The 23,678-nt window shown below is 42.9% G+C and overlaps 2 protein-coding genes across 2 annotated transcripts; one reads left to right on the top strand and one right to left on the bottom strand.

Annotated features, from left to right (window-relative positions):
* Positions 1-7,780: 7,780 nt before the first annotated feature.
* Positions 7,781-12,733, bottom strand: ndufa8 (NADH:ubiquinone oxidoreductase subunit A8). The gene is made up of 4 exons (XM_079734934.1): positions 12,581-12,733; positions 11,761-11,924; positions 8,639-8,804; positions 7,781-8,189 (listed from the first exon to the last, which is right to left on the bottom strand). The coding sequence occupies exons 1-4, from the start codon at positions 12,629-12,631 to the stop codon at positions 8,052-8,054; spliced, it is 519 nt and encodes a 172-aa protein (XP_079591060.1). The 5' UTR covers positions 12,632-12,733; the 3' UTR covers positions 7,781-8,051.
* Positions 12,734-13,318: 585 nt separating this feature from the next.
* On the top strand, positions 13,319-22,474 carry morn5 (MORN repeat containing 5; the record flags this gene model as incomplete). Its single annotated transcript, XM_079735704.1, has 4 exons — positions 13,319-13,465; positions 14,162-14,273; positions 14,641-14,772; positions 22,395-22,474. The coding sequence occupies 4 exons, from the start codon at positions 13,319-13,321 to the stop codon at positions 22,472-22,474; spliced, it is 471 nt and encodes a 156-aa protein (XP_079591830.1).
* Between the last annotated feature and the right edge of the window lie 1,204 nt (positions 22,475-23,678).

Raw genomic sequence — 23,678 nt, 5'->3', positions numbered from 1 at the left:
ATATTACAGATTGGATTTTGAATCAGGTCATGAGCTATCGTAGAATTGTGAGTCTTGACCCTAACTTGGTTAATCATTCCAAATTAAATTGAGCAGTTCTGCAAGTCAAACGCATCTTTAATCAGACACTGATTTGATTCCTGTGTCAAAGATTGTGTCCCATCCAAAGCAGGTCATTTTATGCAAACATTTTTCTTCTTCTTCTTGAAAAATACAATGTGTATACAGTGGCTATATATATATATATATATATATATATATATATATATATATATATATATATATATACATTTTTCATAGTTTAAAGAATACAATTTGTACGTACACATATTGTTTTGTATACATCCAGGATGCCTGGATAAGGACTAGAACCTTCAGGGGGATTTCTCCTTCCTCTCTCTTATTTATTTTCTGCTCCGTGTTGTTTTCTCAGTGTTGCAGTGCATCACTTGACATTACCCAAGCAAGTTTGAGCCGCGGCGCATCAGCTGAAAGCAATTTGGTTCCGAGCGCAGCTGCCAGCCGGATAAGACTTTCCTTCTTTCGTTTACTTTGAAATGCTCCGGGTTTTTTCGTTTTCTTTTTTTTTCCTCTCCATCCAAAATACACAAGGCAGCCAAATTGCTGACATGTGTGGGAGGGGGCAGTGAGACTCCTGCATTCTTTCATGCCCCACTATGCAAAACTCCACGTTGTTTATTTAAAGAACACTGAACACTTTAGCACTATTAAGAAACATGTCATATAGTAAACTAAAGGTTTCCTCCCAGGAAAATTCCCTGTCCGTTTATTTTCCTTTTGCAAAACGTTATTTTAGTTTTTACTCACAAACTGCCTGTATTCACAACGAAGCAACAGTTGGTGTAGTTGGACTTGTGTAGCGCACAGGATGCTAACAGGCTAGGTAGACTTGGTGTAGTTTGACTTGTGGAGCGCAGGATGCTAACAAGTTAGCTCAACGTGGTGTAATTGGACTTGTGTAGTGCAGGATGCTAATAGGCCAGGTCAATGTGGAAGCTTTGTGATTATCAATACTTTTCTCTCTTCCTATCTGAGGCGGTTGATTTAATGTTTACCTGACAAAGCTGCAACACAACAACATGGCAGGCAGACTCAGTATCTTTGGCATTCGGTCGAACCCAGTCACTTCACTCCACTTGAGCTTTCAATGATTTTATTACTCTTGATTCTCAGAGCTCAATTTCAACCAAATTATTTATGTGTTAAGTATTCTTTTTTTTCAGATCTATATTTACTGATGTAAACAGAACCCAAGAATGCTCAAACAGTGGAATGTCTGGCTCACGCTTGTCACAAAGCATAACGTGTCCGTCCATATATATGTCCATCCAATTTTCGTTCTCTCTTTTTTTTTTTTTTTTTTACAAATCATTCAAACGGAGCCTAATGAATACCAACAGGATCCAACAAAGCATAAACAGCTTTCAAAACCATACCTCTGAATACAGGGGCCAGCAGACATACACTACAAAAGGCTCCACAAAAGTCTATACACTGTACATAAAAGTACAGTAGGAGGCTGAGTAAGAGAGAGGGAGAGAGAGAGAGAGAGAGAGAGAGAGAGAGAGAGAGATAGAGAGAGAGGGCAGAAGGAGAAAGTGAAAGGGAGAGAGACAGCGAGAGTGGGGAGGGAGGAGGGGAAAATAGAGAGAAGGGGGAAGGAGAGAGATAGAGAGGTAGAGAGAGAAGTAAAGAGAAAGAGGGAGAGAGAGAGAGAGGGTCGGGCGAGGGGGAGAGGGACATGGAAGGGCCCTTTCTTTGTGAGTGATAGCCCACCGGGGCCCTCGTTGAGGGCCGACACAGGGCCACGGTGGGGTGGGGGGGGGGATGCTAACCCACCTTGACATGCGTAAGGAAACCCAAGCCTGTGTGTGTGTGTGTGTGTGTGTGTGTGTGTGTGTGTGTGTGTGTGTGTGTGTGTGTGTCCGATAGGAACCCACCAGAGTAGCTGCGCCGCGGCGCTGTGTAGTTTGAGCCACGGCTATTGGTCCCTTTTAACTGTTTACATGAGCGCAACGCGGCGGAATGCCCCAGTGTACCTTGTAGGAAACCACAAGCATGCACACACAGGCACATACACATGCATGCATTCACCAACACATGCACACACAACAACACCCACAATGAGTTAGACAAATAAAAAATTGATTTAGTTAACCCTGCTACTACCAGAAGTGCTGTGTATGGTTCCTTTCCCAGCTGGAAGTGTGTGTGTGTGTGTGTGTGTGTGTGTGTGTGTGTGTGTGTGTGTGTGTGTGTGTGTGTGTGTGTGTGTGTGTGTATGTGTGTGTGTGTGTGTGTGTGTGTGTGTGTGTGTGTGTGTGCGTCTGTGTGTGTGTGTGTGTGTGTGTGCGTGTGTATGTGTGTGTGTGTGTGCTTGTGTGTGTGTGTTTGTGAGTGCAAGAAATATGGAATGTACCTGCTTGATTAAAATAAAAAAAGTAGATGAAAATAAATAATGGGAATAAAAGGAGGGAAAGAAGGAAGACAAGAGGGAAGGAAGCACATAAGGAAGAAAGGCAATAAAACAAACCAAATGAACAAAAAGATTAGAGTCAGGGTGTAGGTCTGACCAGGTTGTTCCTCTAGAAACAGTCAAACACCAAAAGATAGGGGAGAGAGGAGGAGAGGTGAGGAGAGCTAAGGAGAGAGAGGAGAGAGAGGAGGAGAGGGGAGGAGAGGCAAGGAGAGAGAGGAGAGAGAGGAGGAGAGGTGAGGAGAGGTAAGGAGAGAGAGGAGAGAGAGGAGGAGAGGGGAGGAGAGGCAAGGAGAGAGAGGAGAGAGAGGAGGAGAGGTGAGGAGCGGTAAGGAGAGAGAGGAGGAGAGGTGAGGAGAGGCAAGGAGAGAGTGGAGAGAGAGGAGGAGAGGTGAGGAGAGGTAAGGAGAGAGAGCAGAGAGGTGAGGAGAGCTAAGGAGAGAGAGGAGAGAGAGGAGAGAGAGGAGGAGAGGGGAGGAGAGGCAAGGAGAGAGAGGAGAGAGAGGAGGAGAGGTGAGGAGCGGCAAGGAAGAAAGGAGAAAGGGGAGGAGAGGTGAGGAGCGGTTGGGAGAGGTGAAGAGAGAGAGGAGGAGAGCATTCACAAAGTAAGAAGAGGAGACGGCGACAAGTAGAAAGTGGATTGGATGCCGGCACGCAGAGAAAGGCAGGCTGCCGAAGACTTGTAAAACAGCCTGGAGGGATGGAGAGCATAAGGGGGAGAGACGGAGAGGAGGGGTAGGGCCGGCGGGAGGAAGTGGGGGTTGGGGGAGGCGGGGGGGGAGACAGAGAGAGGGAGTGGGGAGCGAAGGAGCTATCAGCAGAAAAGTGATGAAGGACTGGGATCCTGCCAAAATAAACACGACCGAGACCAGAAGGAGATGTAGTGCACATACACACACACACACACACACACACACACACACACACACACACACACACACACACACACACACACACGAACACACCCCACACCACACCTACAGCGCCAATTACACATTTTGTGCACAAATAAACAACGTGTCGTATGTTTTGCACATGTGCACCCCAACACAAAACAAACCCACACGCACACACACACACACACACCTGCAGACTAATCCAAAAGCGCATCGTGTTGCTGGTAGACCACAAGGTGTGGAGTGTTAATCTGTGTGACAGACGCCGGGGCAGGAGGGGGGTCTCCCCGTCTCTTCAGGTCTTCAGACACCGCAGAACAAACACACGAGGCCGACAGGGAAGTTCCATGTGGACACTGCTTTAAGTATTCCTCAAGCACTGGTTCAAGCTGAATGGACCAGATCTAGTTCAATGATTCCACGACCACACGTGATAAGAGCACAGTTGCTAACACTGCTCGACGCCTTGACATGAAAAGCACATTTTTTATGGATATTTGCCAATGTATTTATTATTTATATTTCTTATCTTATGACTTTAAATATTTTTTTGTTCATCGATTCAATATTGACGAATTACAAATCTACTTGCCACATTTTCTTTGGACAACGAACCGATTAAAGTGATCCAATGGGGAAAGACAAGTCATTAATGAAAGACAACACTTAATTAATATACTATATATTATATATATGAATGTCTCTCATGGCAGCCCGGTGCCTTTTCACAGCTGACCATGCATACATTTGACGATGTGTCGCTGCGCTGTGTGTGTGTGTGTGTGCGTGTGTCTGTAGCTTTGATTTACTAGGATGCTATTCAGCCAAAGGACTCCTGCTGTGTCTTGTAGCCTTCTGCCCGCTGTGCACCGCGGGGTCTAGCCTTCAGGAGGGCCGCAAGGTGTTGGTTTAAGCGAGGCGTCTACAGGCCTTGAGAAAACAGCAGCACAAAAACATCATCACTCTCTCACCAGCCACAGTGCACTGTGACGGTGTCTAGGATGTGTGCCTGTATGTGTGTGTGTGTGTGTGTGTGTGTGTGTGTGTGTGTGTGTCTGTGCGTGTATGCATCGGCATGCATTGTGTTTGTGTGTGTCTGTGCTATTGTTGGGTAATGAGGTGTCATTTAGAAGGATCTTTTCCCTCTCGCTTTACTGGAGCTTCACAGTTGCCGGCAGTGGGGGAACGCGGTTTTGTTATAAACAGAGTTGATGAAAACAACCAAAGCTTTCTCAAGCCTTCAAACATCACTTCGATGTGAAATAAATACATGCTATCTCTAACTACCGGGCGCTGTTGACCTTGGGTGACATCAGAAATTAATTGAGAATTATTCTGCGGCAATAAAAGCTTAACATACAACATCAGGTGATATGGCGTGGGCCGGTGTGTGTATCAGTGTGTGTGTGATTGCATGTCTGCATACGTGCGTGCTTGTGCCTGCATGCATATGTGTGTGTGTGTGTGTGTGCGAATGCGTGCATGCATGTGCCTGTGTGCATATGTACGTGTGTGTGTGTGTGTGTGTGTGTGTGTGTGTGTGTGTGTGTGTGTGTGCATGCACCCCTGCATGCATGTGTGTGCTTGTGTGTGCCTGTGTGTGTGTGTGTGTGTGTGTGTGTGTGTGGGTTCTATCCCCTAGAACCAGCATGGCCGCAGTTCAAAGCGTGTGTGTGTGTGTGTGTGTCTGTGTGTCTGAGGGGATGAGAGGAGACATGAAGAGAAGCACTCAACGACATGCAGCTCTCAGATCACAGAGCCTCATGAGAGCAAGGAAACCAACGTAAACAAATCAAGCACACCCCCACCTCTCAGAGGCTGTCAAATCAAGTGCACCCACATGTTGTTGTGGACCTCCTAATGGCATCGATACACAGTACACACTACACAGTGTACACACTGCACACCAAACACTCTCATGTGTGCGTGGTGGGGTGCAGGGGTGTTGCTGTGTACCTTTTTGCAAAAATAATGATTGTTTATGTGTTTGTGTGTGTGTTTGTGTGTGTGTGTGTGTGTTTGTGTGTGTGTGTGTGTGTGTGTGTGTGTGTGTGTGTGTCTGTGTGTCTGTGTCTGTGTGTCTGTGTGTGTGTGGTTGTCACCTTTATAGGATGTATTTGAGTGAATAGAGAAAATGAAGAGTGAGTTTATTATTTGGAAAAAGTTCAATTCACAAGAGTTAAATAGCGGGTTATCAAGAAAAATGAATTCATTTATTCTTATTGAGGATTTAATTAGTAATATATAACTGTAGGAGCGAAAGATCATTTAAAACCTCCAAGAAAATTCAGGATTACTCAATATTGAATGTTTTTTATCCCAAACTATTTTTAACGTACTACTGAATATAACATTCAACCGCTGTTCTGTCATTGAGCAGGCTACACAGGAAAGACTCATCACCAGTAACAACGAGTCACAATTGAACAAACAGACACACAAAGTCTGAGCAACGTGACGGAAGCGCGGTCTCAGCGGTCTCAGCGTTCCGAGCGGTCCGAGTGTGTGCCAGCACGGTGGCGGACCGCCCCGGTGGGCCGCGACGCTCTTAGAGTCCAGTATTGTATTTCTTTCCTGTGCCAGAGACCGTTTCCTGCGGTGCTTCGGAGTCAAACAACGATGACCTGCTGCTTCCTGCGATGGAGGCGCTGCCACGAGCCTCGGGCTCCGCCACCACCAGGCCCTCCTCCACCCCCCCGCCCTCCGGGTCCGTCTGGACGTCTGCTTTGTATTCCGAGCCCCCTTTTTTCCTTCAATATACATAATGAGCCTGTTTCACCCCGGTGTGTCGGCCATCTTGCCTCCCGACCCCTGCCTGCAGCTATTCTGCTGCTTATTTTTCTTTCTTTTTTTGTGTTTGTTTGCCTCCAGTTTTCTCCCCCTGCCTCCTTCACACCTCACTTTCCCTCACCTTGGGCCAAAGTTTTTTCTGTTTTATTCATGTTTGGTTAGAGAATAAGTAATAAGACGCGTCTAAGAAATATGTTAGCTTGTACATAAGGTACAGAGGATACAGCGGATTTACTGGGACATAATGGAGGGAGGAGCACAGAAAGGTTTAGTTGGTCCTTCTAAGGTCGTGACCCAGGGTGAAGAGAGCAAGGTGCCTCCAATAGAGTCAAACTAAGCCTTGTATCTATAAAGGATCATTTACATTTTAGTATATTATTTGCATTTTAGCAGATTAAAGTGGAAGGAGATAACTGTCAGCTGGCTGATTACTGAAAAATATTAATATTAGAAACCAGCAGACCAGAAAAAAATCCAGTTTATTGTTTTACTTACATGTTATCTACTTGTACCTTCTCTCTCTCTGGATGGGTTGGAAGCGAGTCTCTCATAGGCCACAGGTCCAGAGCACACCTCCTCCTGGGATACATTGGGGGCTTTTTCAGAAGACTCACATATAACATAAAGACATGGACACCGCGAAGGGGGGGAGAGAGAAAGCAAGAGAGCGAGCGATACACGTATTCGACCCAAGATTTTGACTGTTGAGTGTTGACATTCCTCATGAAGCCCAAAGGTTCCCGACAGACAGCGTATAAAGATAAATATATAAAAATATACTTCTGTGATGGACAAGAGACCTCATTCCATCGTATGATTGAGCAACACCCTTGTGTCACCACTTGTTGTGCTCATGTGTGTTAGCTGTCAAACTGTGAGCGCGAGCCTATTGGTCCCAATAGGAATCAACCACCTGACAGAGGTTAAATACCCAGCATGCTTAGGGCTGGAGACGGAACACGAAGTCAAACCACACAACAACAAAACAAGCTAAACCTAAGTGGCCGGACTAGTGCAGTGTTGAAAGACGACCTCAATTACTTTTATGGGTATGCACAATGAACTATAAAATACTTTTAGTACACTGGCGTTCAATCTTGGCCTTTATCAAAATAGTTTTATTCAACGGCACAGCTAGCGTTGTTCTGCAGGACGGCACGTCTTGACAGACTTCCGCTCTTTAAACCCGGGTCAGTGGTGGACGTGTGTGTGTGTGTGTGTACAGGCACACCCACCGACACGCGTTGGCAGCGCACTAAAGGCCCTGCGTATCTTCAACATGACTCCTCTTCTGGTTGCAGGTCAAAGACAGGAAGCCAGTGGGGAGAAAAGGAGGAAGCAGAAGCCGCTAGCCTCTGGCCGTAGGTAATGACCCTGACCTCCGACCCCCCCCGTATCAGCGTGACAATAATACGCGCTGACAAAACACAGGCGTGTAAACAAGGTGTTGCCAAACCGGAGACCCTTCACGCTGACGTCGGTCACGCCACACCTCATGATGTCCGTATGAGACTTATATGTTTTTATAGAAGTCTATGAAAATTGAAGAGAAGCAGACATTGGACAAATTCCAACAACAAAAGAGTTTTAAATTAGACTTTTATTATAGTTTTTCCCAACACAAACCATAACACAGTGTGTCGTTGTTTGTCCACTCGTTACATTTACATAAGGGCAAGAGGAAGGATAAGAGAGGCGAGACTTGTTCACAGAACTATTCTTTGAGTCAAAAAAACACGTGTTTGACAACGGCAGAAGAACCAGGTTGTTGCCCCGGTACGATCTGGTGTGAGCCTCCCTTGTCTCGGGCCGTCTGAGGGTCCGATGCCCAGAGAGGTCTCGCCAGGGCCCTTGGCTCCCGCCCTCTCTCACCAGCTCCAGAAGAACATCTTGCTGCCGTGCTTGGCAGGCTCCAGCTTGCCCTCGATGGCCTGGTTGGGCTCGGGGCGGGGCCGGGAGTGGTAGGGGTTGTCTGGGATAGGACGACTGGTGTTCACCTTGGTCACCTGGAGGGAAACCGTGAGAGGTGGATCGATGATGTGTGCTGTGGGCATCCTGGCCTTGCTTCAAGGAGCAATGCTTGAACATGGTCGTATAGAGCTTGTGTATTTATTTGATAGATCATATGAGAAATATTAGATTATGGATGATGATACCACGACGCTTAATTGTATGTCTGATGAAAACACGCAATTAAGTCCACACAACAAAATGCAGCAATTCTCACTTCTTACTGGTCTAGTCGCCAGTGTTAGCATAATGCCTCTCTGTTCTATGCCCCCTTCTCCCATTCAGCAGCTTCAGCCCTTCTTATGCATTCATAACCCCCAGCAAAAATCACACTACCAGTCTCCTGTCTCTTTGTCCTTAATCCCTACTCTATAGGACATTCTTCTCTCTAACCAGCCAATCACAGATCACTCTGTCCCCTCCCGGTGCTTAACGATTGGCTCACCTTGGACAGCTCCCCGAGGTCGGGTCTCTGCCAGCCAAGCTTGTCCAGCACGCAGCCGTCGAAGCTCTTCTGCTCCGCGCGGCAGCGGCGCAGCTCGGCGATGTTGGAGTAGTCCAGACAGGTCCAGTACTCCGTGAACGACTCGGCACAGTTGCCCTTTATTTGCCTGCAACACACACACACACACACACACACACACACACACACACACACACACACACACACACACACACACACACACACACACACACACACACACACAATGTCAAAAGTGTTAAGTGTAAACGCTCCGCCATCCAATTGGATCAGAGTCAGAGAAAAGAGAAAAGCCGTCATCTCGGTTCCAGAGCTCTGGAGGGAGTCAGAGTTTCCCTTTGATTTGCCTGAGAGATAGAACCTGACTGAGTAGCATGGGAACCAGGGAGTACAAATCCCCCTCCTCTTATCAGATTAACCTGGGCGGGGGAGCGGGAGCACAGTCCAGGATTTAGGATCAGATTGGGCCATTCCAGTAGTGCTCACGTTACACCAGGGGATCCAGAAGATATTGTGAGTTTTGGAAGACAAGCGGTCCGATAAGAACGCGTTAACTGAATTGCCAGGGTTGTTTTTTTTTCCAGCCATAAGGTCATAACTATAGAACCAGATCATTTGATTTGAGTGTCTCTTAAAGAAGAAAAAAAGAAAGGTGTTTGACAAATTCCCAAAGAACATAAACAAGCGCTCCAGGGCCCAGGGCACAATTACACGTTGGTGAAACCACGTCCCATTACGATAATTACAGATCCTCCGTCACGCGAGTCCTCCGTTTACGTTTGGGTCAGGGGGGGGGCTGGCGCGTGTTCCTGTTTTTAGAAGTGGGTGTTATTTAGAGATGAAATCCACAACCTGTTCAATACCCAGACACACATGCATCTACACACACACACACACACACACACACACACACTAAACACCTTTCATAAACACAGACACAATCAGTTTAGGGTGAAATGCACCAGACAACTTCCTCAAGCCCCTCCCCTTGGCAGTTTGACAGACGCTGAACAGCCGAGCGGATAGTTAGCTAGCTTAAAGATGTGTCTGATTACCTAGTCTATACCTTAGCATAGACTGGTCACCAATCTACCAGGGGAGGTTTTCATGTTCAAGCTAATACTACTTAAAAACGATTACCTATAAATCATGTTATAATAAATAAAATAAATAATTTGAATAATGTCTTTATTACAAAGTCCTCCTTAATTATAAATAATATAATTATTTGAAATCTCCAGAGCGTGGCCTTGATGACACATGGTGGAAGGGATTTTTAATTCATAACTAAAACTAGTTTCAAAGTAGAAGTAGACATTTAATGGAAACCATAAGACCCTTCTCCTATCAACAGCTCAGAGCGTCCCTACCACGAGGACAGAAGACGAATGCAGCCAGTTGCCCATTTCTCTGTATATCCACAAAGGACCACAGACGTCAGGAAGCCCAGAATATCTCAGAGCAGAAGGGCATTCAACGTCACTGCTCACTTCTGATTGACTCTTATGTATACACACGTCTACTGTTATGTCTGAGCAAGCTGGCCTAACTATGAAAAAAGTAACAAGAATAAAACGACAACAATGTCACGTTCAACGATAGAACGAAGAGTCCTGGCCGACCTAAAGGAAATTACAAGTTAAAGTAGGAAAGTTGGGTTTTTCAAAATGAATGTTTTTTTTTCTAATTTAGTCACAGGGGTAAAAATACACTTTCTGAAGGAAACATTTAAAACTGACAACTTCAAACTCTGAGCCGAATTGAGCAAGAACTAATTATTTTAATCCTGGCCATAGCTTCCGTGGTCAGTAATTACCCATCCAGTACTTTCTACTAGTTACCATGCACAGGAGTTCAGCATGCCAATCTCACACCAAAAGACAAAAGCCCTGCAGGCAAATGTGACTATAACTCGTCCAACTCCATGGAGCTACAAATAATAAGCTTCTGGTTGGCGCAAGCAATCGGCAGAGCGCAACTTATTTCTAATGTTAGCATAAATTACTCATTGCAGACGATAATATGGCTAAAAGGGCTCAACGCTCAAGACTATATTTTAAGGTAAGAATTACAGTTGTTGATATTGATGCTACAACTTAGACATAATGTGAACCAACAAGATGCTTGATTACCGTTATGGTTTTAATTATCAAATAATCACTTTCAGCAACTACTACAAATACAGAAAGCATTATAACAGTGGTGCAGATACTCTCAAGAAGCTTACAGGTAAGCTATATGTGTTAAATTGAATTAATTGTGACTAGGATACCATTAGCGGCTATTATCAGTACTATATATATATATATATATATATATATATATCTATCAACACTTTGGGGGAGGGAGCAGTCATGGCACATGACTCTCCTGACACTTGGCACAGAGAGGCAGCCACCAGGCCCACAGCAAGGTATTTACACATGCTTAATATTACTGCAAAATATTAGTTTTGGCAGGTCTAGTTGTTAGCCAACTCGCCAAGTGATTAATTTCATTTTCCCCCATTCTAAATGAAGTATGTATACATCTTGACTAAAGAGTTAAGTCAGGCACATACAAGAACATTATGTGTGTGTAATAAATAATCTAAATCCATTTACTTGTTGAACTAATATGCTCAACAAGTAAACACCTAAAGACCCAAAGAGAAGACATATTTCCCAGAAACCAACATCTGATGCTAATATTTACATATTGAATAGTAAATAAGTAGGTCCTGCCAAACATGGTAAAGGATTTGCAATGAAAAACAATTATGTAACCGTTTTTAATACAGAGCCTTTTTCTGTCTAACCTCTTCCTTAAGTAATAAAATGTATAGTTGCTTTGTTCGGATTTTGGCCTTGGACACAATCTGAAATGTTAATTAATACATGAACAATGAGAACACAACCAAAGTGCTGTGCTTTGGATGCTCCTCTAACAGGTGAGGAAGAAAAAAACTAGTTAAAAAATTCTGCCATCATTTCTACCAACCAGACTAGCCAAAATAATGTTGTTCAGAGCAAACCCTTACATGAATAAAAAAGAAAAAAAAGAGTATAGTGCCTGCCTAGCATAGATGACCAAAGAACCTGGTATACCTGAAGAAGTTAAGTGCACACGCGTTGACTTTGCGGCCTTCTTCGAGACACTTCCTGGGGTCCTTCTCCTCCCAGCGGCACAGCATGAACTCCTTGTTGGGTGCGTCACACTGGGAGCCAAAATGGTGAGCTGCTGCCTTCAGCACTGCCGATGACACGTTGACCTAAAGACCAACAGAGAGCAGAACAGAACCGTAAGGACCAGAGAAGAAGGAACACACACATTTGCTAATATTCGTTTCTAAAGTTAATGATTTTCGTCATAACTTATTACATTTAGGACCAATGCTTGTCACACTTGTCCAACTGCAATGGACTTAATTACAAAATCTAGATTTCAATTAACTTGCAAGGACAACAGGTTGTCCCAACATTGTAGATAGAACATTAGTAATAACAATGTTAACGAATGTACGCAAGTTGGTGATTCAACGTTGCTGTCATCACAGTTCAAATGAATGCATTGAACACCAATGAGGTACAACGACGTTACGTTAGATAATATAATGGCTAGTGTGCACGTCCTGAATATGTATCTTAGGATAGTACGTTTTGTATATTTAGACTGAACATTAGATAAGGGATACAATTAAACGTCCAGAAAATGGATCATAGTCCAGAGACAACACTACTAATAACACGACAGAGAGAGATAGAGGGAGAGCTCGAATACAGCAGGTACCAAAGTGATGTTTCTAAAGCTACGGACGGTGAATGACCTAATGTGGACCTCAGGTTCGGGGCTGGTGTTAGCCAGTGTTAGCATGTTGTGCTAGGTATGTCACATTGGGTCTGTCAATACTGTTGGATCGCGACCCACCTCATCAACGCTGAGCTCGTCCAAGGTGGGCAGGTCCACCTTCGTGGGCATGGTTGAATCTTTGCACACTGTCCCAAATGCTGGAAATTAAGAGCTAAATCTAATACCCATCCAAGGTCCTCGTCGGACTACAAGACGAGCGACGAGGAAGCGGCTAGGAAGGTCAGGTTACTGCGCATGCTCGCGGTTTTAGTGGCGCGTACAAATGACGTAGGCCAACATATGAGCGACTGAATACTTTTTGAAAATGCACAACATAGAGCTGTAAATATTTAACAACGTCATATATTTATACTGTAAAAAATGTTTAGAACGTTTTACTTTCATTTAATATGCATAAAGAAAACGATGGAACAAAATATCAGGTCATTCTGCGCCCCTCGTTGGTTTCCATGGATACACCATCAACACCATCCTTCGTCACTGCTCTATCGAATGGCAAACTTTTTCTTCATGTTTTGATCCTTTCATCGGACGTCCGTCTTTGTCACTTTTTATCTAACCCTAACCCTATTTGTCTAGTTGAAGAGACGATAGCGAATATAATAATGGAGCCACGCAGTTACAAAGGAGATCAGAAAAATGGAATGTAGGTCCAAATGTTGTTGTGGTTGTAGTCATGCAACCCATAACCACAGCTTCACTTGTCAATGTATTTAATAAGTCACTGCATATAATACATGCAGTGCACATAATACATACGTGTTATATTTTGCTAAGATAATGTCATGTTGCAGAATGGAAGGGACTGGTGAATACACCTTTCCCACAGACACTAAATACGTTGGTGAGATGAAGGATGGGATGTTTCATGGGAAAGGAGTGATGCACTTTCCAAATGGAAGTAAATATGAAGCGACATGGGAGAAGGGACTGGCTATACAGGTGTGTACGTTTGTGTGTGTGTGAGCAAGCTGCTCTTGCCGTACGTTTGCATGTGTGTTTCCCATTGGTTATAGTTGTACTACTCACTTTTAGCAATCGCTCACATTGTTTTCCTGGTTATTGAGTTTCTCTGTCTACTTTTACGTGTCCTTCTCCTTGTTTTCAACCCAGATACATACACGGTATCATACCATGCATACTCGAGACAAGAACCATCCTATAAGTGTACTCCTCTTTTGATGATTTAAAATAAAAGTGATTACCATTCTCGCACAATGAATCCCAGGTCTACGGATACAGCTTCAACAGCATTGTTATTAAACTTAATATTCACATGTTAAATAGATATATCAGATGTATACATATATATATATATACACATACATACATTCATATATACATACATACATACGTACGTACGTATGTATGTATATATATATATATATATATATATATATATAACGTGATATATTAGATATATATCAGGAAAAAGATATATACATTATCTATATGTATATATCTGATATAGCTTTATCATATAGAAATATATATGCATGTATATATCTCATAATGGATTACGTTATTGTTTCAAATTAATTCATTTATTATAGAAATATATATATATATATACAAATATATAAATTTATCATCTAAGGTGTAGTGTTTCATTCATGTATTATATAATTTATTCTCCAGGGGACTCTTATCTTTGCTGATGGTCTGGTCTTCCAGGACAAGGACTGGGATTACTGCGATGGCTATGACCGGCGCTTCTACAGCGAGAGATGTAACGGGCTGAGACCTGCAGGTCACCATGCATCTTCTCATCCTCTTAGAGCCCCTCCGTCACTCTTTATTTTATAGTATGGGGTAGGCTAGAGTAATGGCTGAGCAGAAAGGTTCTGGGTTCGAGCCCCATCGTCTGCACCTGCCTGTAGGTCCTTCAATTTACGAAAATATGGGTACACTTTAGAAATAAAAATGAAAATAATAATAACTTAAATTGATTTAAATACCACCTTTAAAATATAAAACAAAGGGATTTGCATAAAAAATGGACTATGGGCCATGAAACAACAGACTAAACTAATATTTTGAAAATGTTGGAATAACCAGGATGATTGAACATTATTTATTGAACACCCTCCTTCTCTTTGTGTATGTTTTCTCTACAGGAGAGTCTCAGCTAACTGATTCGCACCCACCGCACGTCATCCCAGAAGGATGCTATGACTGTGGGGATGGTTTCTACCACCCCTCCCGCCGGGTCGTGACCACCTACACCGGTTACTTCCTCAGGACGGCCGGTGAGACGCAATCCATCACATTGTGCACTCTGTTCATTTAAAACTCTGACAACACTGTATACAGTATCTACGCTTTAGTAATACCTTTTTCTGAGAGCAAATGGTAGGCATTTATTAAGCACTTTTCAGACCAGTCGCTACTCAAAGCGCTGGGAGCTGTTAGGGTTAGGTGTCTTGCTCAGGGACACCTTGACACTTAGCTAGGCGGCGCCAGGGATTTAAACCACAAATAGCAAATAGCTAGATATCCTGAGTCACTCCAACTCTCTCCTAGTATTTTTATGTCCTTCATTTGCTGCATTGTCAAATAGGATAAAAGGATGTGGAACATGGGAAATACAAGCATGTGATTGTGTTTTATTCTGACCTGTTGATGCAGTCCCAAAACCCAAACCATTAAATTGAGAGGAAGTAGTGGATAAAGTATAAGGACTCCCTTACTTGCTATATTGCATGTCATTACATGCTGTATACATTGAAAATTAATTTAACAGGGAAATTACATTAAAATCAACATTTAAAGCAGCTCAATGGACCACATCAGGTACGCCACTGTGGTTGTAAAATAAAGGACATTTGTATCCCATCCGATCTGTGTCGCATGATTCATCATCAAGATGATTTGATGCACTTAATAAACCATGAACAATGCAAGAGGTCCGGTTCGTATGAGGTACAGTCGTGTCTAATGATCTTAGAGAGGGGGTTTACTTAACCGTGGTGATGACTTGCTTCAGGTGAACTGACTGAATGTCATCCTGTCCAAACATCAACAATCACCTTTCTTGACCCGCCGTGTCTGCGGTCAGGGGGTCAAGAATCAGGGTCATGACGGGATGTAGCTGATCCCAGTTGACTTGGGGCATCGGGCGGGGTCACACACACACAAACACACACACATACACAAATAAGTTGCATTGGATGATATCCAATACTATATAGATACAATATGATTATTTCAACTATATGAAGGTCTGCATTACATTTAAGCTACATTTTCATGCTTGTGTACTAGAATTTATATTAGAATCAAGAAAGATCTAGTAAGCTAGGAGATTAAGGCGTCACTAAATACAAGCAGCATGTCACTTACCTTAAGGGATGCAATCGTTGTCATAGACAATAAACAAAACAGGCAATAAGATAATAAACAATAAAATAGCCCCTCGTGACCCTCTATGGATAGGTTATTGTTCAAAGTCATCTGACATACATACGTCTTTATGTTGACGTTTTTTGTATATATTTTTTCCAGTTTCTTTTCTTTAAGTGGAAAATTGAAAACACATTTTTTCCATTTATCGGGTGCCCAATGTCAGAGCTCCTCATTTGAGGGAGATGGGCTCTGTCAGGTCTCAACGCAGGAATTCCAACCTTCTCTGCCAGTTTTTTAACTCCTCACGGTGATTCGCATCATCCGACGATGTCATGAATTAGAAGGGTTTACGATTCTAAATGCCTGTGCATATCTATAGTCTGTGTATGTCTGTGGGTGTGTGTGTGTGTGTGTGTGTGTGCGTGTGGGAGGGGTGTGTGTTTCTGTGGGGGGGCTGTGTGTGTTTGTGTGTTCATGTATACACATGTTTCAAAACGGAAGAGAGCTCTTTGGCGCTATCGACAGCGGATGGCTTTCTGGTTCACATTTAGCTAAACGAGACTCGTGTGCGTGTGTGTTTCTGATAAGGTTACGTCTTCAAATTAAGGTCAGAGCCTTTTCAATCGTTAATACCATTAGTTATTACCATTGTGTGTGTGTGTGTGTGTGTGTGTGTGTGTGTGTGTGTGTGTCTGTGTGTGTGTGTGTGTGTGTGTGTGTGTGTGTGTGTGTGTGGTTCAGGTTACTGTCTTATACTTGGTCAGGTTCCTGTTGGGGTGGGGTTGGAGGACAGGGGGAAGACACTAGTCCAGACACTACAAGTCCAAAATCAAATGCTTTAAAGAAAACAGTTATTTATCGTGCCATCAATCAGTGGAATAATTGCCCACTGAGTATACGGAAATTGAATAGCAAAGTCTCTTTCAAGTACAATTTGAGAATGCACTATTTCAATTTGTGAGTAGGGCATGGACATACCTACTATATGAATGCAATACCCATGAATGTATTAACGTTAACTGAATAATTAGTTGTTGATGATGTTTATAATGATTTACTCCTTTTAGATTATCATTGTTAGCTGAATTATGATTTGTATCTTGTGTACTGTTATGTTTTGTGTCTTTATGTGTGGACCCCAGGAAGACTAGCTCATCCCACTTTGGTGACAGCTAATGGGGATCCTTTTATACAATAAACAATAAACACCATTTTCAATTAACTTTTCAGTCATTTACCCGTCGCTTTTATCCAAAGGGACTGACAGTGAATTTGTGTTCCTACGTACAAGCATTTGAAGGTCTGCTCCCACCCATACCATGCATGTTGTGCAGCCATTGAAAGAAAGATACTCAGCCTTGCAAACACACAAACAGAGGTTCTCTTCTCTGCATGTGGGAGAGTCTCCTCCTGCATCCTGTGCAGTTGTATTTTCAGCCCAGCGAATTGCGGTATTATTGGTCGCAGTGGGTGTGAAGTTGCTATTTGTTGCTGCACGGCCTCTGTCTTGCAGGCCAAGGGAAGGGAGGGAAGCCACATTTGAGAAGGATCTTCAGTAAAGACCTCTGAAGTAAACACTCAGCCATCCTCTTCAGTAAAGACCTCTGCAGTAAAGACTCAGCTGTCCCCTGCAGTAAAGGCCCAAAGGTCCTCTAGAGTAATGACCTTTGCAGTAAATACCCAAAGGTCCTCCAAATTAAAGACCTCTACAATAAATACCCAGCCGTCCTCTAGAGTAAAGACCAAGCCCTTCTCTACAGTAAAGACTCAGACGTCCTCTAGAGTAAAGCCCAGGCCAGGGGTGCGCTGTCTGACTCAGACAGGAAGGGACCGTTTGACACAAGTACCGACACATGTTGCATCATGGAAGGGTTGATGGGTTCTACCTCACTAGAACCCCCAGTGTGGGGGCTCTATCGGAAATATCTAAGCTCCATTTCACCGGCCGCTACCGAGCAAGCCCTGCGTCCCGTCTGATTTATGGGTGCCTGGTAACCGTTGCTAAGTTGGAAAAATAATAATCCTATTTGGCTGCATGCCAAATGGTAAAACAATAGACGTTCCCCCAGAGGGGTTGGGGCCAGGCTGTTTGGATGCCATCTGCAGAAGACCAAAAGAAAAAAAGAGAAAGGCCCACTCTACAGAATGTGTCGGCACGATATCTACGGCACGAAGCTGAACATACCTGAGGACATTCCAGCTTCATAGCGCCCAGACATCATCAAAGCAGGGAGGAAAAAAATACATCATGACCCATGTAGTAGGGATAAAGCCATATGACATTACATTTCCAATGAGCTCCGTTGTCTCTTGCAAGGCGGCATTTTGATATTTGAGGGCATGTGCTTTTGTTTGAAAGACAAATGTGAAAAACACAGTTGGTGATTTGGTGGATCAAGAAAAACTTGAGTGATCATAACATAATGGTGACTGATCTTCACCATTATGATTTATATTGTACGATGTGTGTAGGTTTTCATTAAGGTTTACTGTATGACGACCATCTCTGCTTATGTGGGTCAGATGTATAAAGGTTCAGTTAAGCTGCGTGGACATCCTTCATGTTCAGCTATTATTTGTGATCGAGGTACTTCTGGGAGCAAATTGGGTTCTCACAGAGGTGTCTAGCAAGAAGAGCCAATATCATTAACCTGTTGCAGCATGCACAATACATTTATGTTAAACTGCTTAACTGTTAACAGTTAACTACTGTCATATGATAATGGAAATGGTGGTGTTATGATGGTGTTGAGATGCTTGTGTTGTGATAGTGGCTTTGTGATGCTTGTGTTGCGATGGTGGTGTTGTGATGGTGGTGTTTTGAGGCTTGTGTTGCGATGCTGGTGTTGGGATAGTGGTGTTGGGATTGTGTTGTTACACTAGTGATGTCACGATGGTGGTGTTGTTGGGATGGTGTTGTTACGCTAGTGATGTCATGATGGTGACAGATGGCTGTTTTTTTCTTTTTGCCTAAGCTATAAAGTACAAGCACTGCTTCTCAGCCCTGCCTGCTTGGAAGATAAAATGAAAAGATGAATTATTCATAAGTCATCAAGGAACCAATGCGGAAATAAACTACACACCTGTTCCTTATAATGGTGGACCAGATTGGTCATAGATTAGATATGTTGTATTAGGACCATTAGGAAAAAGTAAGATATCATTTACAGAGTTCAGTTAATCAATACAATGGATCAAAGGCAATCAGAGGTGATGAGTTTGGTTTGGATGTGATTTGTCAGATCTCTGCCTGCTGGTTTTCTACTGGGATTGTTGGGGATTTTCAGAAATGGGTTTGATTAGTTCTATGAATGCCTAACTGGTTTGCAGCACAATCCCCAACATGTAAATTAAACAAGTATACACTCATGTTAGTTGCTCTGTGCGTTATATGCATATAGTGCATGACAACATTGATAATCGTCTGTGGAATATTTGTGGAATTATTTCCTACACTTAACATTTTTTAACTTTAAATGTCTGAAATGTCAGTAGCATTGATGTCAACTGAGGGTAACGGCTATTTTTAGCTTGTCTGTAGTCAAGGACAAAACTTGAAAGGCTTTAATACCCGAGGTAACCTATAGTATGAAGTGCTACACCTACCATCTGTATTCTGTTGCTAACCAGTGGGTAGTTGTTAGTTTTAATGGCCTAATTCCCACGGGTATGGTAGGGCCGTGTAGGCTGCGGTCAGACTGGGTAGCAAGGGTTAAGGAAATGCCCAGGAGAGGACAGGAAAGCAAAGGAAAGGAAAGGAAGAAAAGAAAGAAAGAGTGAGAAGTGTATTTGTGAATGTTTGTGTGTGTGTATGTGTATGTGTTTTTGTGTGTATGTCTCCTTGCGTGTGTCTGCATGAGTGTGCGTGTGTGCCCATGTGTGTGTGTCTCGAGTTCTCCTGTGTGTGTGTGTGTGTGTGTGTGTGTGTGTGTGTGTGTGTGTGTGTGTGTGCGTGTGTGTGTGCGTGTGTGTGTGTGTGTGTGTGTTTGTCTAATGCAGTAGAATTACCTCATGACATAGGATAGCAAAACCACAACTTTCTGACGTCGTTGTTAACCTGTAGGAGGATGCATTATATAAACTGTGAAAGATATATCGCACAATGTGGCAACTGTTAAATTAATTGATCATAGAAAACAACATCAGTCAATCAGTAGTAGTGGTTTCTCCTCAGGAGCTGGGAGGGGCACATTGAAACAAAGTCTAATGTCAGCCTTTTTTTCCGTCAGGTTTCCGTTCAATTTCATTGTGTATGTGTGATCCATTCAAATCTCAGTTGAAAATCACTTTTAGCCATCAAAGGGATTTGTGTTGATTCTCTTACACACAGACACACACGCACACACACACACACACACACACACACACACACACACACACACACACACACACACATGTGGCGCTGAGCAGCAGCACACAGCAGCAGAGGGGCAGCCCCAGAAGCGAACCATGTATCGTTTTTTGTTCTTCTGTCCACTTTCCTGTTTCTGGAGCCTGGCTTCCCCTTCCACCCTCTGCTCAGGAGGGCCTTCAGCATTCAAAACATTCCACTGCCGAGGACACCCCCGGCCGGGGACTGAACCCCTTGCCTCCCTTTGTCCCTTACCCGCTGAGGGGGCTTTGACGGAGAACCCGTCAGCAACCAGGGAACCTTGGGTTTTAACAGATCTGCATTTTAATGCAATACATACACTATAGAATATTTTTTTTCAATATAGCACCATTATGATTATTATTGTTCATTATAATAATAATAATCGAAGTAAATATAAAATAAATGAATAAATAAATAAATAAACATCAGCAATAATATATAAGGAGGATAAATAGAACAGTAGGAAGAACATCTGTAGACCTATAGTACATTTTTATTTAATTTGACACTTTTTTCATTTTAATCTAAAAAGTCAGGCGGTAGTAAGTGGTCGATTACATCAAAACAACAATTGTAAACTTTTGTAATGCAATTATTTGCTTGCTGCTGTACGTAATGAGACCACGTCAAGGTTGTGTGTGTGTGTGTGTGTGTGTGTGTGTGTGTGTGTGTGTGTATGTGTGTGTGTGTGTATGTGCTTCTGTGCACGTGTGTGTGTCTGTTTGTTTTGAGTTCGCTGCCATTAGGTTGGAAGGAAACACTTTCACTTCTGAGTATATTTTAAGGATTAAGATAAACACACTCTAACAAGGTGCCATTATTGCTTCCACACACGTTCTCTTCTTCACAGATAATGCAGAACATTGTTTAATCAACATGTATTTTGTGGAACTTTTAATTTAAATTGTACAACTAGAATTAGATCTTGTAATTCTAATTTTAATATTCTGTTATTCATAATTGCACCATTCTTGTAGGCCTGATATACGATCAGATAGGCTCTTATTATGATGTGTGACATTATTATTCATATTTATATTATATTATTATTTGTTTATAATTTTGCTAAAACGCATAGGGCCTTCGGGTCCCTATATGGGACCCGCGTTACCAACAGCTCAGTCTTAAGACTGCATGCAGCCAAACTAAATATCCAGCCACCTGTTCCCAGATTACTATATTTATTATTAAGGATGACTTAAATATTCACATTAACGTTGTCTCAAGAGTTCGAAATTACAAGCAAATCAAAAAAAACGTCTTAATGACATCATTATATCCAGACCAATCGAATCGCACGTGCGGGATCGGGCAGCGTTAATTGCGGTCATCTCCTCGTGGCCGCGCGCGCTATTGTAATTAAGTCTTGGAAAACATCGCTGAAGAAATGTCCTTTGACTGCTCCGGTCACACAAAGACTTGTGGTAGTGTCTCGCGGCAGCTGTTAGAAGCTGAAGCCTCTTGTGGGCCGCGCGCTGTTATAGCGAGCCGCACATTTTCAAATGACCTGCTGATCTGAGTGTGTGCGCGCAAGGCAGGTAGAATGGCGGGTGGAGAAAGAGGCGACTTGAAGAGGCTGTTAGTGTTATAGCCCCTCGCGGGCAATTACATCCAATCAGCGGAGAGTTGGGAGACCTGCCGCCTACAATGGAAGCCCCTCGCGTGGTGGAACCTGGGGTGAGGCCCGCGAGCGGCTCAAGTGCGTGCAGCTGCGCGTGCTCCAGTCAAAAAAAAAAATGCTTCTCACTTCCCCTGCAATTAGCAACTCATTATAGTTTTAACAATTAAAAGTGTTTATTATGAGCGGCTCTCGCAGTCATTTCCTTAAAAAAAAATAAAAAAAAAAAGATTGGCGTCAATTTTTGGGGCATTATTTATTTGGGTGTGAAGTAGCTCCGAGAAGTTATTTTGTCCAAATTGTCAATCGTGTCTTGATTTCACAAACGTCCCCGCGGTTTGAATGGCCCTCGAAGGCCCCACCTTCACGCCCACAGACATGCATTATAATAATTCATCCATAATATAGGCCTACAGAGAACAATTCCGCTGATTGTCATGCATTTCAAGTGTTATATTGCGAATGTAATTTTGGGAGGATTTTAAACGCTATGCCCCGCCTGATGACACGTATTTCTGTTGACTCTCTTCCAGACGACCGCGAGCACGATTGGATCGTTCGTACGTGTAGGAAAGCTTGGGATGAGATCGTTGGACACGATGCGGACATCTAGACCGAAAACAAAGACTTCTAAAGCACCTCGGTATGTCACTGGAAGCAAAGGAAACTTTAAGCAGAAGAGAACCTTGGTTTTATTGTTTTTTTGTCGTGCAGGTTTCTGTTTAATCGTTGGTTGGATTTTGCCATTTTTTTTCGAACGACTGAAAAGCCTGATCAAAATAAAAAAAATGAGTAGGCCTATCAATTTTTAAAAATGAAGCCTGCTTAACTGAAATACTGGTTATACAGGGTATTATGTCAACCTAACCGTTTTGAAAGACATGACCCACAAAGAGCCAATCAGGGACAGGGACTCTGATTACTTCCTGTTTTATAAAACAACTAGTGCTAGCCCTCTCCCACACACACACACACACGCGCGCACACACACACACACACACACACACACACACACACACACACACACATATGCAACACACACATACAAATATGAAGAAAGTGTGGACTTTCCTTCACATGTCTAAACAAGCTTTTACCGTAGAACAAATTCTATCAGTATGTTTATAGTAAGGCCCTGCCTATCAATTTTAACTGAAACCGTAAACCTATAATTTAGAATATAAAACCAATGGAGTGATGTATTTCTATCTACTGTTTATCTGTTTCAGAGAGATTCATTTGTATGCTTTTTATGCTTTTGGCCATTGGTTGGTTCACCAGTCCATATTTCTATATAATCAAAAAAACAAAAAAAAAACAATGATTTCACATTCTATTTTATTGTAATTTATTACACAAAACATTTAGGATGCACAGTCTATCAAATAAACTTTTTTTTTTCAATGTATTTTTTCATATTTTTTTACAAAGCAAACAGATTCAGCGAGGAGGGGTAAAAGTGCTTTACAGGGGTTAACCATCTCAATAAATACACAGAGGCTGTGGGCCCGTCCCCCGTCTCTTCAACATCACATCGTCCTGTTCTTCACAAAACGGCCATGTCACTTAAATACAGGGGCATCGTCTCTAGCCCTGCCATTAAACACAGACGCACACACACACACACGGATGCACACACACACACACGCATACACATGTATGTACACGCACACACACAGAAAAAAAAAAAACATATCTTACAATGGACAATTCCCAGTCTATTTTCATATTGTAATTTTTGTACCAGAACTTAATTTACTCCTGTGCAGAGAGAGAGAGATAAAGAGCGAGGGATATGGAGAGAGACTTAGAGAAAA

This window comes from Pollachius pollachius, assembly GCF_949987615.1.
Source record: "Pollachius pollachius genome assembly, chromosome: 4".
NCBI classification, from domain to species: domain Eukaryota; kingdom Metazoa; phylum Chordata; class Actinopteri; order Gadiformes; family Gadidae; genus Pollachius; species Pollachius pollachius.
This window is presented reverse-complemented; position numbering and strand designations above follow the sequence as displayed.

What these genes read in the sequence shown, in the direction of transcription:
- ndufa8 (XM_079734934.1), bottom strand. Translation starts at nt 12,631, where the DNA reads ATGCCCACGAAGGTGGACCTGCCCACCTTGGACGAGCTCAGCGTTGAT. An exon ending in TGTGCACTTAACTTCTTCAG is followed by an intron (nt 8,805 to 11,760) that starts GTATACCAGGTT and finishes TGTGTGTTGCAG; the next exon opens with GCAAATAAAGGGCAACTGTG. An exon ending in ACCTCGGGGAGCTGTCCAAG is followed by an intron (nt 8,190 to 8,638) that starts GTGAGCCAATCG and finishes GTTTCCCTCCAG; the next exon opens with GTGACCAAGGTGAACACCAG.